General features: G+C 46.9%; 1 protein-coding gene across 3 annotated transcripts in view; it reads left to right on the forward strand.

The window, feature by feature from the left end:
* scaper (S-phase cyclin A-associated protein in the ER) overlaps positions 1-14762 on the forward strand; it is a 56331-nt gene that overhangs the window by 27390 nt on the left and 14179 nt on the right. For all 3 annotated transcript variants that reach the window (XM_056598445.1, XM_056598446.1, XM_056598447.1), the window contains 3 exons: positions 4487-4602; positions 12633-12756; positions 14144-14373. In XM_056598445.1, coding sequence (XP_056454420.1) covers positions 4487-4602; positions 12633-12756; positions 14144-14373 — 470 coding nt within the window. The remainder of the gene's footprint in view (positions 1-4486; positions 4603-12632; positions 12757-14143; positions 14374-14762) is intronic.

Here is a 14762-nt window from a genome sequence, read left to right on the forward strand (position 1 = left end):
GCTGGGATTGGTCAGCGAGGGGGAAAACCTTCTCTTCTAATCCTCCCGACAAAAGTCAAATAAATAGCGTCTCCATCGGCGGGGCTGAGCGGCCGTGAGTCACTCCGGTCGGGGGCTGTGTGTGGGTTGAGATTATTTGACCTAACAAGCTTCTCTAGTGTCATTGACTCACCTAGCCATTTGTTTGTTTTCTTTTCTATTCCACCATATCTGATTCAGTCTCAGTTTTCCCCACTAATTCTTTAGACAGCACCCACCCACCCACCCAGCCCCCATGCAGTCGGAGCCTAACGTTCTCCGCCCCCTCCCTCCCTCCCACTCCCCCTCCCTCCCTCTCCCTCCCCAGACTCTCCCTGGACCTTGGTTCTCTGACCTCCGTGTGCTGCTCCCTCTGTGCCTGCTAACGGTTTATTCTGCGCACAAGCGTTTTCTCTCTATTTGTCCATGTGTGAGTGTATTTTCTTGTATTTATTTCTCCTAAACACACATTGCAATAAACGGCCGCTAGCGTTTATTGCTATTTATTGTTGTCATTGGTCAGGTCGTTGTTGAGGGATGGTCAGGAAACAAGGGTCCTTGAAAACCAAAGGCCCCTAGACTGTGTTTACATTTTCGTTTGCCAGCTGTGAGAGTCCCGCTGGGCCGACAAGTATGCCTCTAAGGAGCAGTCGTAGTATGAGGAGAAGGAGCAGGAGCACGGGGGAAATGGGACTACAGTGTTTCTGTGTGGAGGAGGAGGAGGAGGAGGAGGAGGAGGAGGGCCGGGCTGCCCCAGTAGACTGACAGATCCTGCCCAGATCCGCTGGGCCAGAACCTCGTCTCTGGCCCACACAGACGTGACTGCAGGGAGTGTGTCAGGGTTGTTTAGGAGCCGTCCATCTTAACCAGGGGGATCGGCTGTGTTTTTCGACCGCAGCTGGATTGAATTGCAAGTGTTATAGCGTCGCCGAGCGCCATCCCCCCCACGTTGTTTGTTTTTAGAAACCCCTTTTAGAGAATCACCTCGGCAACAGGACCGACGCCACGGTACGACCCCCCCTTCTCCTTCTAATCATCATAGTGGTCAAGGGTTTGATTGACTCTGACGGGACATGTTAAGCCATGCTAATGGTTTTCTCTTGTTTTTGGTCTGGCTACACGGTCGCTCTTACCTCTGCCAAAGGAGGTTCGATGTTTTTCCACGTGATTTGTGTCTCTGTCCGCAAACATGTCAGGGAGTCAAGGACGGGAAGAGCTGATGTTTTACAGCCTCGTGGCGCTCCGGGGCAATGCTGTCGTGAGGGGCATGTCGATTTTTTAATTCTTGAATGGTACAGAAGTAGCATAGTATGTAAAAGTCAACGGATAAATAGTCTACTATGAGTAGCTGAAGACTCCCAATCATGTCGTGGAGCTAGTGCACATTACATATGGTATTCACTAATAATAGGCATTATCTAAAGCCAGTGACAAATATGATGTCTTCTTTTAGCTACACATTGTTAATGAGCAGGTAGGGAGCATTTAGCTCAAGGATGCCCAGGGTTTGAACCCGCAACTTTTCTGCTGGAAGTCATACACCTGTCCCATACCACAAGACTATTGGGTTTGTTTTTCTTATTGGTTTTGATGCATGCTGTTGGTGTTGGCAGGATGCTAACTACAAGGTTAGCTTTTGAAAGCCAGCTGTGAAACGCACATGGCTGGCTCTGGTTCTGCTACCCGTTCTGTCTGCACAAGGAGAGGCCTGTAGCACATTGTGCCGGCGTGCTTGTTTTAATTGTCTCTGTGCTTGAGTGCTGATTGAAGCAGTGTTTTGTGACCGTGGGATATGGAATGATTAGTTTTTCGGTTTTCTCTTTATTCAGTTGAATTTGGTTGGCGCTGTAGATCAGACCAATATGAGGAATTATTGTAAACATTTAGTGTGTGTGTGTGTGTGTGTGTGTGTGTATATAACATACTACCCTGGGCTGTCTGCGCTTTCTTTGGCAAGCCTGATTCACACCACACTGCCCTTTGATTCATCTAGGTTTGTATCGTAGAATAAACACAAATTTGTAACATTTCCCATTCAAACATTGTTTTCACTGGCGGTGGTATACCATGCTATGTAATATTCCATTATGACTTGTAAACATGCACGTTTGCAAACCTTGCCTTGAGATGTTTATTTGACACGCTTATTGTGGTTTCCAGTAAGCCCAGCCCACAGACAGTGTTTACCCCTGGATGTTGCTCCTCTAAGCCCGGGTAATATGCTCGTTTGTTCCTTGTTTCACACTCAGTGGCATTGAACCAATAAAGGGGCGGAGCCAACATGTCGGCAGAGATAAAAGACAAGATTTACCACTAATAATAAACTCTCAGCCAATAAGGGCGGGGCTGCCGGTCCCCCCTGCGTCACTATTGGCTAATCAGAGATGCTAGTGGGTGGAGACCAAAAGGAGCCGTTTGCGCTCCTCTGCCATTGACCCAACTGCCCTCTCATTAGCTGGCCGAAATAATGGTCACCTTGCTTTAATACACGGAATCCCTCTCGTGGTGTCCATGGCCGGCCTCGCTCGTCTTCCCTGCACAGCGTTGCTCCCTTAGCTCATTGTGTTGTGTTCTTGGTGCCTGGGTGTGACCAGACACTAGCAGATCAAACATTGCACTTAGGCATATTGGGTGGAGGAACTTCTCTCTCTCTCGCTCTCGCTCTCTGTCTCCCCTAATGTAATTTGTGTATTTCCCCCACTGCTATAGAGACAGCGACTCTGTTTGGATTACACGTATATACAAAACTTGGGTTGTGTTATTGTCTAAACCCCTCTCTGTCAAACGGGTTGCATAATAAAGGCACTGCTTTTATCCATTGATAATGTTTGTGCAAAAGATTTACCGCTAAACGATTCTGCTATTTTCTCAAGAGAATTGCTTTGTCCCGACCATGAGCCATACTGTCCCAAATTGTTGTTGTGATCAGGCAAACAAACGTAGGATTAAGATGGCTTAAGACTGGTTGGTTTGGGAAGACGCCTTCATATTTGCGTTGGGTTGTGTAAAATACCTACCGGTAATCATCAGTCCTCAACAATGGTCCTTTGTTCTCTGAAGCGTTACCTGTGTGGACCACCTAAAGAACAATGCCTCCAGACGTTTTCTTAGCTTTAATCCTTCTCCTCGCTTCCTCACAACAGAGCAGTTTGTGAGCAGTAAAGTTAGCCAACCTACCCAAGCAGACCACGCCAGGATGTTACCGGAGACCCCCATGACTGGGCAGGCCCCGCTCTGTCCCCCGTTTTAATACCATTTGATAAGCTAGCATGAAAGAGCAGCCCTTTCTCATTTACCTCGGGAGCTTTCAGTTAGCTGCGTTGATAGGCAGGTTAAGAGGAGGGGTTAAGCCCACCGTCGGTGACTGGGGCCACACTGATAAGGCTCGCCTTCGCACACAGTACTTGGCCTAATGAGACCGTCCGTGAGATCCCCCTGATCCTCATTGTGCCTCGCGCTGTGTACTTTTGGAGGGGTTTTGTCCCAAAGCCTGGTGTTCCTAATATGTGTGTGTGTGTGTGTGTGTGTGGCTCTCGAGGAGCTATGTGTCAGCATCGGGCACGGAGGACAGATGAAAGGCTTTATGTCTGACTCCACGGTGAGCGTGGCGTGTCTCGGCGTGCTTCGTCTTGCAGGCTGTTTACCGTCGGCAGCACGGCTCCCTCCTCCGAATCGGAGAGGCTCTGCAGCATCATGTGGAGGAGGACGAGCTCCATCAGCAGCTCAACCTCCATTGTAGTCCCCCCCCCCCCTCCCGCCCAGGCATGTCCCTTGACGCCAGTGGCTCCTCTAGCTTAGCTTCATAGCGTCTGACCCCAGAGTCACGTTCGCTCAGCAACAAAAGCAAAAAACAACGATGCAAATGTGTAAAAAAAACTAAAAACTCAACGTTATAAATCGTTTTGATACTGAATCTTTGTTTACATATATCACTGCTGCGGCACGTTGGATATTCCGGTTATTTTCCGTAGTATTATCACCAACGTTTACCATGGCTGGTTTATGTCACCCTTCTCTGTGTTCACTCTGCTGGCCTTCCTGAGGTCCTTCTCAGAGGAGACCACCCTGGTGCTGGGAGGCTGTGTGTGTGTGTGTGTGTGTGTGTGTGTGTGTGTGTGTGTGTGTGTGTGTGTGTGTGTGTGTGTGTGTGTGTGTGTGTGTGTGTGTGTGTGTGTGTGTGTGTGTGTGTGTGTGTGTGTGTGTGTGTGTGCGCGGAAGAAGACGACGACTTTGGCACTTTCTGAGCTTTAGCAGGAATACTTTGAGGCTGGAGGGGAAGGGGTGCTTGAGGGGTGACTCTCGGTTTGTCCATATTTCAATCTCACCCCTTTAAGGAGAAAACAAGGGGGGATCCATGGTGAAAGCCACCTAATCCCCCAGTGCAGCCCCATGGGTTTGTTTCCTTTCCCTCACTGTGGATGGCGTTCGTTCTCCCTGTGACTTCCGCCCCGTCTGTCCGTCCCTGCAGAACAATGCCGATCAAGTGGCCTTCCAGGTGGGGGGAGGCATCTCGGCCCTGGAGCAGATCCTCCAGGTCATCACGGCCACCTCCACGCCAACCACTGTCCCACGCATCCCCCTCAGGTGAGTTGCTCCGTCTCCAGGTGGGCAGATTGGAATGAGGGTTCAGAATGATTCACATGCTTGGCTGTTGAGGCTGTACACACACGATCTACTAACATGTGTCTGTCTGTCAGTGAATGGTGCTGTAGGTACGATTGAAGAGCTTTTATTTGGGTGCGAGTTAATTTTATTTTATTTTACAAATGGCATCCGTCACCCTTTTCCTGAGTGTAATGTGCTGTGGGCAATGTCTTTTTTTTTTAGTTGACTGCGCCAATTTTCGTTTAAGACCGCACCCTTTTCATCTCTGACCAATCAAGGCATCTCTTCCCTGATTGGTTCAAGCCATTCTTCTGGCCTTTCGATCAAAGGGGCCTGAAATGAGGTTCATTTACCAGCAGACAGACCGATATTATTTAGATCCCAATCGTCTGATTAGATCTTTCAGGCATTCCAGTTGTGACTGTAGTTTTGACTTGAAGATTTGCATTTGCAATATAAGACCCTCGGTGTTTGTATTCTGAGCTATGCAAAAACATTCCAATAACCTCCACCATAGTTGAGGAGATATATAATATATATATATATATATATATATATATATATATATATATATATATATATATATATATATATATATATATATATATATATATATATATATATATATATATATATATATATATATATCTCACTGAGATTTTAAATGACAAAATACAAAGCCCTCCATTTTAAACTAAAATCATTGATACTTGATGCTACAAAACCAACCAGAGTTCACTAGTCATTAGTAAGTGGTGGAATGATGTCCATTTCCGTGCCAGGCTGCTCTATACTCTGTGTCACCGGGTCCACGGCAGTGGGGGGCGGCTAGCAGGGAGGTTGGCCAGCAGAAATGTGAGTTGGCAACCTGAGTGTTGAAATGACAAAAGCAGCCCATTGGTGCTTGTAATTCTGGATGCTGTTTGCAAACCGAGTGAGCAAAAGGCCTCTGGAGGATTGCTGGGCTCAGTGGATCTGGCCTTTCACATGCGTCTATACCCTCATGCACTAGCAGCTGCTGGTTTCAGTCAGTTGGCTCCCACTGTATCCCGTCCTCATCGACGCAATGCTTTATTCACTATTAGGTGTTTTTTTAAAGGTCCCATGGCATGCTACTTTATGGATGCTTTAATATAGATATTAGTGGGCCCCAAACACAGTATTTGAAGACGTTTCCGAAATTTACAATTTGCAGAATTACAGCCACTACGAGCCAGTCGCACATTGAGCTTTCCCCAAATGCGCTGTTTCGGTGTCTGTAGCTTTAATGCAAATGAGGAGGAGCGAGGCGGGTCAAGGAGGAGGGTGGGGGTGCGGCCCTGAGCAGCTTGCAGCCACGGTACCATGCGCTCTGTTTACAGTGGATGTATCGCAATGGCGAGACACACATCGGTGTTCTGTAAATATTCTAGTACACACGGGAGTCCTGGAGCTCTATATCTAAATAATATCATATTATGCATAGATATCTATATCATATAATATATATTATCACGGCCAAAAGCTGTGTGTCCTCCAGACGATGTTTTGAATCTCAAACGACCGTCGGGTTCTCCGACATCTCTGGTTCTTCCACGTCTACATCAATCTGAATTAGACTGAACTGCCTGCTACCGTTGCAGTTCATGTAGGCAGCATGTTGCAGTTCATGTACTTCAGGGAGTCAAAGCCAAAGTTCCTTTCCCCCAATTCCTTCTCAACCATGGCTGAGATAACCCCAACTACAGTCTCAATGTGGAAATACACGAGATGTCAAAGAACCGACGTGTTATGCGCCATAACACCAACAGCAAACTCTTGCGTTACAGTGTGTGTAATCACACACACACATGTGGCGCTCGCACGGTCGTGTCTCATTGGCGGGCCAAATTCTCTGGGCGGACAAGGCAGAGAAAGGGGAGGGGCTTAGATCCTTTATGATGACGTATGGGACTACATTCCAAATCAGTGCGCTTGAGCCTCCGTTTTTTCAAAGGTGAGCAGAACACCTAGTGCTCGTTTTACATGGAATGCAAGTTTTAGCCACTGGGGGACCATAGGCAGGCTAGGGGAACTCATATTTATGATAGAAAACCTCATAAAGTGAGATTTTCATGCCATGGGACCTTTTAATTGTTCAATATAATTTTTTTATATTTTTCAATTGGGTAAACTGAGTGAGCTAAACTTATGGAACCCACTTTATCCCTGTATCCTCCGTTTTTAAAACGTATTAAGAATTAAAAAGTTAAACCCAACCCCTTTTTAGATATTGGAAGCGATTCCATTTCTGTGATAAATTTTGGTTCGTTCTTTTCTCTGGGAAACACAGAAGGCGTCTCTGTCCCGTCCGTCATTTGAATGGCGGATCTGTGTGAGTTGTGAGTCTGATGTTTCTACGTGGCCTGCCAGCAGATAACCCCAGTGCCCACTACTAAGACTCTCTAATGGACTGGAATGGCCTCGCTCTCCCATTCATTAGCATTTACTGGTCTCTCAACCTCCACTAATGGAGCAAATGCTTGTTATATTTATAAGGCTTTTACAGGACATCACATGTATATTGATTTTCTCTCTAGCTCTCTCTCGCTATCTCTCTCTCTCTCGCATTCTCTCGCTCTCTCTGTCCCTATCTTTCTCTTGCTCGCTCTCTCTCTCTGTAATCTGAGGATATGTCATGCAGACTTCTAAGCAGTAAGGGATGTTATTGGCTCCAATAGGAGAGTTTCTCCATTATCTGGACATGGAGTTCTGTTTTCCTTTTTAGTTTCCTCATGGGAGTATCTCACACACGCACACACACACACACACACACACACACACACACACACACACACACACACACACACACACACACACACTACACAATACCTCCCTGGCTTTCATGAAATCCTCTTGGCGTACTTGAGCACAGGAAGGGGAGGTGATGATGGTTGATCCTCCGTGGGCTTACTATCACGCTGAGTAATGATGGAGGGGTTGTTTTGATGCACTCCAGCTTCCGTCATAACGGGGAGTGATTCCCGTGCCTGAGTTGCCTGAAGTTCTTTTAATGCACGAGGTGCACAAGGGCAGATACAAACACGAGCGTGACTGAGTACACGCCAACACACTGTCACTCCATGCAGCCACGGAGCACTTCCCTTTGGTCTTGTCTGGTCCGCTGTTGTTTCAGTGTGGGGTTGAAGGATTGTTTAGTTAGGGGGTTTACTCACTTACTCACTGGTTGTTGGCGCAAATCCCTTTGTCGGCCTGACGGCATCCGTAGTTATGAGGCCTGAAAGAACACAATATTGTATGACTGTGTTGAATGAATGCACATTTCCACTTCCCAGAGAAAAGCTGAACTTTATTCAATTATAAAGCCCACTACCATTTTTCTTTTAATCGAATGGCTTTTGCCAAAATCAGTCATACGCAGTTAAAATTGAGCGACACTCTTTGAAGCTCTGGAGGATTAACACAGCGATAGAGTGCGAGAGGCAGCCATAGCATACAGCCGGGCTGTCTACTTATCACCATCTGTCATCTGGGCGGGCCGGGTGGCATAATGGGCTGCTGGACGGATCCTAGCCCCAGAGCACGCTACATTATCTGTTTACAGTAATGTTGCTGTATTGATCACCACCTCCTCCTCCTCCTCCTTCACCTCCTCCCTGATAAGCTGAGTGATTTACAAAAGGGAAAAAGGCAGCTGTGGAGATGCCATATCTGTCCCTGGGGAGGCTGATTCCATCTTGTTACCATTACATTAATGAGCTAATTCCTCTGCGAGGCTTTGCTAATGCCCTGGTGTAACCCTGTGGCCACTGGAATGTCTAGACCCAGGGCTAATGCAGACAGCTCGCTCTCTCGCTCTTTCTCTCTCTCTGTCTCTCACTCTGGCCAGAGGATTGACTGTAGAACATATTTCTTTCATAAAAAATACATTTTGTATGAAATGTTTTTTTGTTGGCCTTTGGCCATCTTTCTGTTCCCAATGAAGGTGGAATGAGTTATCAATTAGGCATAATGTAATTATCTACCAAATATGAGAGTACAAACATTTTTTCGTATTTTTGATATATTTCCATGTGATAAAATAGTATACAAGCAGCCATTCAGGGCTTACAGCGCTAACTGGATAGGGGAACAGCCCAATTACATGCAAGGACATGGTTGACGAAATTCTTCAACCAGAGAAGTTAACCCAAGGTGTATCGTCACCTCTCTACAGAACCCTGGAAATTGGAGACCGCTACCTGTGGTCTGATTTCAGGATGTTTAGAGGTGTGTGTGTGTGTGTGTGCGTGTGCGTGCGTGTGCGTGCGTGCGTGCGTGCGTGCGCGCGCGTGCGTGTGACAGCACAAGGAAACTGATTTACTCCTCATCTCATTTTATTTTGTTTCGGCTCAGGATTCTTTTTCCTTGCCTTTCTAGAAGTCTATTATACCTGATTTGGGAGAGAAAAAATAAAGAAAAGAGAAAAGTAAAGTGGAGGTGAAAAAAAGCTGGGATTCAACCCGATCTGGAAGTCGGTCGTATTTCTGCAGCGCTACCCCATTCAGGCTTGACTGGGCTCATAGGAAACACGGAGACAGAGGGCAGGGAAACCCGAAACCCCAGGTTGAACAGCAACAGATCCCTGGCCTGATAACATGGAGGCAGTGACAAAAAGCATAAAGACCCTTTTACATGCTTGTTGTCCTGTTGTCAGCCGAGATCGCTGCGAGGGGTGGGCGGTCCTCTGTTCATAATTACCATGGCTTTGGCCGTATTACTGACGGATGCATGACACCGCAGTGGAAGTTGTTTGAGTACAACTGCCCTTTGTGCTTAGAGTCAATCTACCTTTGCAATGGAACCGCGTTCTTTATTGCCGCGGAGGGACACTTATGATGACCTACCAGCGACCAATGGAGGTCTTCGGCTAAAAACAGTCGGATGCTCTGCCGTCTGGCATATCATCTTTGGCTCGCCTCCGGGCACTTTGTAAGGAAGATTTGTAAACTAGTGAACCTAACGGTATTAGTTCTGTGGTTGTGGACGCTCCTGATTTGTTGTCCCCCCCCCCCGCCCACTAGGCCACCCAGGAGGTGCCCCAGAGGGCTGCGTCGGGCTGGGAGAGGGATCAGGTGTGCTCGGTGCCCCTACCTCGTCTCCCTGGGTCTGAATAGCTTTAGCCTGGAGTTATTTCACCCTGTCGGGGGATGAGCATTTGAGTCAATGTGTGCCAATTACACCCTTCAATATTTATCTCATCCCGTTACCAATGTCTTTTATTTCATGATTATGATTTCTTTCCGTTATATTTATTGATCCAGATCACGTTCCCTAGTTGAACAAGGCAATACAAGCCCTTGTCAGTGGATGTAAACGTGCTAAAGCTAGGAATGTTATTGATTTGCATTGTGGGTAATAACAGATTTGTGGCCCTGCTTCTTCTTTTTGGAGGCCACTGCGGGGGCATCAAGGTGTAAGGAGAGCTCTGTAGGGCCGTGGGGACAGGTATGTTCCCCCTGCTAAGGTAGGCTGGCACACAGCAGTCCCACCGCATAGCTCCCCTGCTACATGACACCGGCTGGCGCGGCACTTTACAAAATTGTTCCTCAAAATCTTTGACACTGGATGTCATTTGGGGGCGTTCGGAGACGGCGAGATTCGCGGAGAGGGCGGTGTATCGTGTGTCACACTCATCGAGTTCAATTAGGTGGGAGGAAACCTAAGAGCGATCACACTGACGCTCCATTGTACACACAAGCGCCGTAAGGGCATAACTCAAACATGCCTTTGTCAGTCTGCCCGTTTGTTCGCCGACCAAAGACAAGGTTGATTAATTGGGCTACAAAACAATTGCATGCTCATTACACGGGTAGCCGCCCGAGTCCAGTAGCGGCCTGAGTCCAGTGTTGGTAGTGTTGTTCTTGAGGTAGGCCGGATGAACGCATGGCCAGGTCTACTGAGAACTGATGGGGAGTCAACTCACAATGACTTGATTAAATATAACTTCATCGATAATTTTTTTTATACATACATAAAGAAATATATATAGATATTACATTTTTGGTTACTATTTGAGCCTCAATCACTATTTTTTTCTTTGATTATATGTCCATTACTTTATACTTTTATGTTAACTAAAACTTTGCATTTCTCTGCAATTTTTTTAATTATTTACATTAAAGTAATTACATTTTCTCTACTAGTAAGAACATAATCATTTTCAGACTATTAATTAGATGACTTCGAATTCTTATTTTTTTATACAAAAAGCTTTGAAAGCTTAATTTTCTCTACTGCTAAGAATATAATCAATTTCAGACTATTAATTAGATGACTTCGAATTATTATTATATTTTTGTACAAAAAGCTTTGAAAGCTTAAAGATACCCAAGAGTGACTATATTTATATGTCAATCTATTCTGCATTCTGTGTGCAATACAACACAAATGTAATGAGTAGGAATCCCTTTCAAACTGCATTTTTCTAAATAAAAAATATATATTTCAAGCAATATCTATTAGAATGTGGCTTAGAATGTCTACCATAATCATAGACTAGGGAACATATATCTTCCCTAATCATTAATTATGGTAGACATTCTCAGGAAAATTCTAGTTAAATTCTAAATTCAAGCAAACTATAGTTAGAATTCTAATTAGAATTGTTATCTGGCATCCTTCAATATAATTCCACCTACCCCTTTATAAACCATTTACATTGTTGTAATTTTAAAATAAAGCAAATTCCTAAACCTGCTAGCTAAATAATTTAACGTTAAAATCCCTTATCATTTTCAGGGCAAGATCTGTTATTGCCTTCGAGGATTGGTTATGAATGAGCTTCAAACCACCTAGGTCGTAACGTTAAATGCAGACATTTTGGCACCTCCCAAACGCAGTGCTTCTCACATTAACGCCGCATTCCGTCCGCGGGACAGCTTTACACTACAGTGTCAGCACCAGATTGGCTGAAATGACTGATCTGCCCGCTGGAAAACGGAAAGAGCGGGGAGCAGAGGAAGTTATCGACAGACGCTGGTCTGGAATCAGTCTTCGCAAAGATCTCCGCCCGGTGCCAACGCGCGTTTGACCGAAAACGCGCAGCAGATGTGAAGGTTGAGCTAGATATCAAAATGTTTACCAGTGGAAATAAACATGGCCTACTTAAGGCACAGGAGAGCCAGATTCCATTCTTCCACTGAGCTGATACGACCCGTCTGTCCGCCATTGGCTAAAATATACACTTGTCAGAAAATATTAACTGATGAAAGTGTGTGGGGAGGGGTGGGGGAGGGTTGTGGGGGGGGGGGGTTGGCAGGATTCACAGCCGGGCAACCGGTCAGCTATCTGAGGCATTCATCTTCTGTGGGGCTTGCTTTAGTGCAGACATAATACAGCGCTCAGCCTGCTTCAGCCTTTCCTTTCCCTGTGTCAGGGGTGGGGGGGGGGGGGGGGCCCTTGGACTGGGGCCGTCTAGGGCCCCTCTGTCTGGGACCGCCTCGGGCCCCAGTGAGGGGCCGCTGGGAGCAACAGCGTTATCTGCTCAGAGGAAACAGCACTCCATCTCAGCCTGGATGTGACAGATAGCACGGCAGCACGGCCGCTGTTCTTCTGAACGTCGGGCTCTCCAAGGCCGTTAAATAGTCTGCTGCATGCTGTGAATGCTGTGCTATTATTATTTTTTAAATATATATATATATATATATATATATATATGCATATCACATAACATCCAAGGACAGTGGGACACACCTTTTTTAAAGGTGAACGAAGGTAGTCTATCGACAAGTGTGTTTGGTTTACCGATGAGTGGAGATAACGTCCTGTCAGCGCCCAGCTCTGTTTAGATGCTGCCGCCTGGTCTACACTGTGTGTGTGTGTGTGTGTGTGTGTGTGTGTGTGTGTGTGTGTGTGTGTGTGTGTGTGTGTGTGTGTGTGTGTGTGTGTGTGTGTGTGTGTGTGTGTGTGTGTGTGTGTGTGTGTGTGTGTGTCTGCCTGTAGCTGTTTCTTTGTCATTAATCCTGATGTATCTCTCTTCCCTGTGTCAGGTCCCTTTGTGCCGCGGTTCACACCTACTACCTGGCCTGTTCCCACTGCCCCCTGAACTCTGCCTACGTTCTCTTCAGCAACAAGATCGCCCTCCTCATGGACCTCCTCCACCACCAGCTAGCAGTGAGTGTGACAGGACACGCGCACCCACAAAGGGGCTCAGGAGGTAGAGCAACCCGAAGGTTGCTGACTGGCAACACGAAGGATGCTAGTTTGATCCCCATCTCCCTTTAGCAGGGCGTGGAGGTACCCCTGAGCATGAAACCCAACCCTAACTGCTCCCGGCGAGCTGGCCGGTTGATTCCCCCGTCGTTGTGTCAATCTGTGAATGTGAAGCCAAATTTTAAAGCGCTTTGCGTGGCCACAGGTCAGAAAAGTGCTATATAAATGCAGTCCAATTACCATTTACAAAGACGTCGTGGATTTCCGAAACTTTTATGTCAAATGTAAAAATGAATTCAAGCTTTGATTAGGTTCCCAAACGTTGTCTGTTCCCGTTGAGCCTCCTCGGTGTGTCGGTCCTTCTACCCGTGCTGTCGTCCCTAGCACAGTGTTAATAGAGTGCCCTGTGAGACGCTTGTTTTCGGTCAAACCTGGAGCATAACCACAATCCCAAATGCTTCTGGTCTGAGGGAATGTGAGAACATGGAGTCAGACAGCAGGGGCGACCAGCATGCCTGTATCCTTCAACGCTCTTTATGAGCGGTCTGTAAACATCAGGCCACTCCTAATGCTGGCTGGCTGGCTGGCTGCTCACACGGTACAGATGGACTGAGGCAATGTCGTTGGGCTGGGGGTCCATGCAATGCTCGGCTTTAGTTTTTTAGGCCTGTGTTCCAATCTAAAGCAGTCCCATTTCCTGAGGGCACGCACACACACACACACACACACACAGACGTCTCCATGTATGCTTTAGTTTATACACAAAATATCTGCTGCTGCTTGCATGATTTGACGTCTCTTGGGAGACTACATTTCTCCTCGATGAGGTGCACGTCGTTAATGATTGCTATCATTATCACTTGAATCCTGTGCACATTTATTTAATGAATTTTCACTCTTTATGTAATTATATCTAACTATACTAGTTGTTGTTAGTTTGTGTGTATGTATGTGTGTGTGTGTTTCTATTGGCAAGCAAGTGGGGGTTGTGCTGGCATCTCAACCGTTCCCACATGTAATTAGATTTGTGGAGAATGTTTGTGGATTTAGCGATGCGGCCATTGTACACCCTAGGCTTTAGAACGAATGACATGGATGGCTTACCTGGCCTGGCTTTTCCACGTTTAGAATTGGCATTGTAGATTAAACCTGATCTTTTGACTTGCATGAAAACACCTGTACATGAAATTCAGGTAGGCGGCATTCTTCCATCTAGCCTCCCCCGTTTCTTTTCTCACACGGATAAGGTTGATTTAGATTCTTCTCTGGAAGTTAATGTCTAACTGGTTCCTCAAACCACATCATTAACCTGGCTACTGCTGTCTGTTTGGCCTTGTTTCCCCCCCAGCTGTACGTCCCAGAGGAAGACAAGTCCATATTTGGGCGCAGTGTGAACAAGCAGGTGTTTGATGGGCTCACCACCGGCCTGCTGCAGACCGTCTCCACCGTGCTGGGCCAGCTGTGGCCCCCCATCTCGGACCACAGCCAGCTAGACCTGGTCCGGATCTGCTCCCCAGAGACCAAGTCCAAGGGCTCGGCTTTGGACTGCTTCAACACACGCCTCCACGACCTCCTCAGGTAGCCCTCCTCTCCCCACTCTAGACCGCCCTGTTCTCCCGGTGCCCGGTCCCAGGTCCAGCAGTCCAGCTTCTGGAGGGAGACGGCTCAGAGCCCGGGGAGGGAACCAGACACTGAAAGGGGCGGGTTACACCTGTGACTCCACCCCCCTGTGTCTTGTGAGGAACGGATTTGCGCAAACGAAAGACGTTTCCAGAAGTCGATCTCTAAAAAGGCCGGTCCACACGATGGTGAACTGACACCTTTTCACACACGTTTTTAAAGCTTGGCTGAGTTTGTTTTCGGCACTCAAATGCTTACAGAAACCCACCTCCAGCAACATGATCGGTCACAACAACGAAGCAAACCAAAGTGAAATGCCCGATTCACATTGAATTCCTCTAGTCTGC

This window comes from Gadus chalcogrammus, chromosome 9, assembly GCF_026213295.1.
Source record: "Gadus chalcogrammus isolate NIFS_2021 chromosome 9, NIFS_Gcha_1.0, whole genome shotgun sequence".
Taxonomy (NCBI): domain Eukaryota; kingdom Metazoa; phylum Chordata; class Actinopteri; order Gadiformes; family Gadidae; genus Gadus; species Gadus chalcogrammus.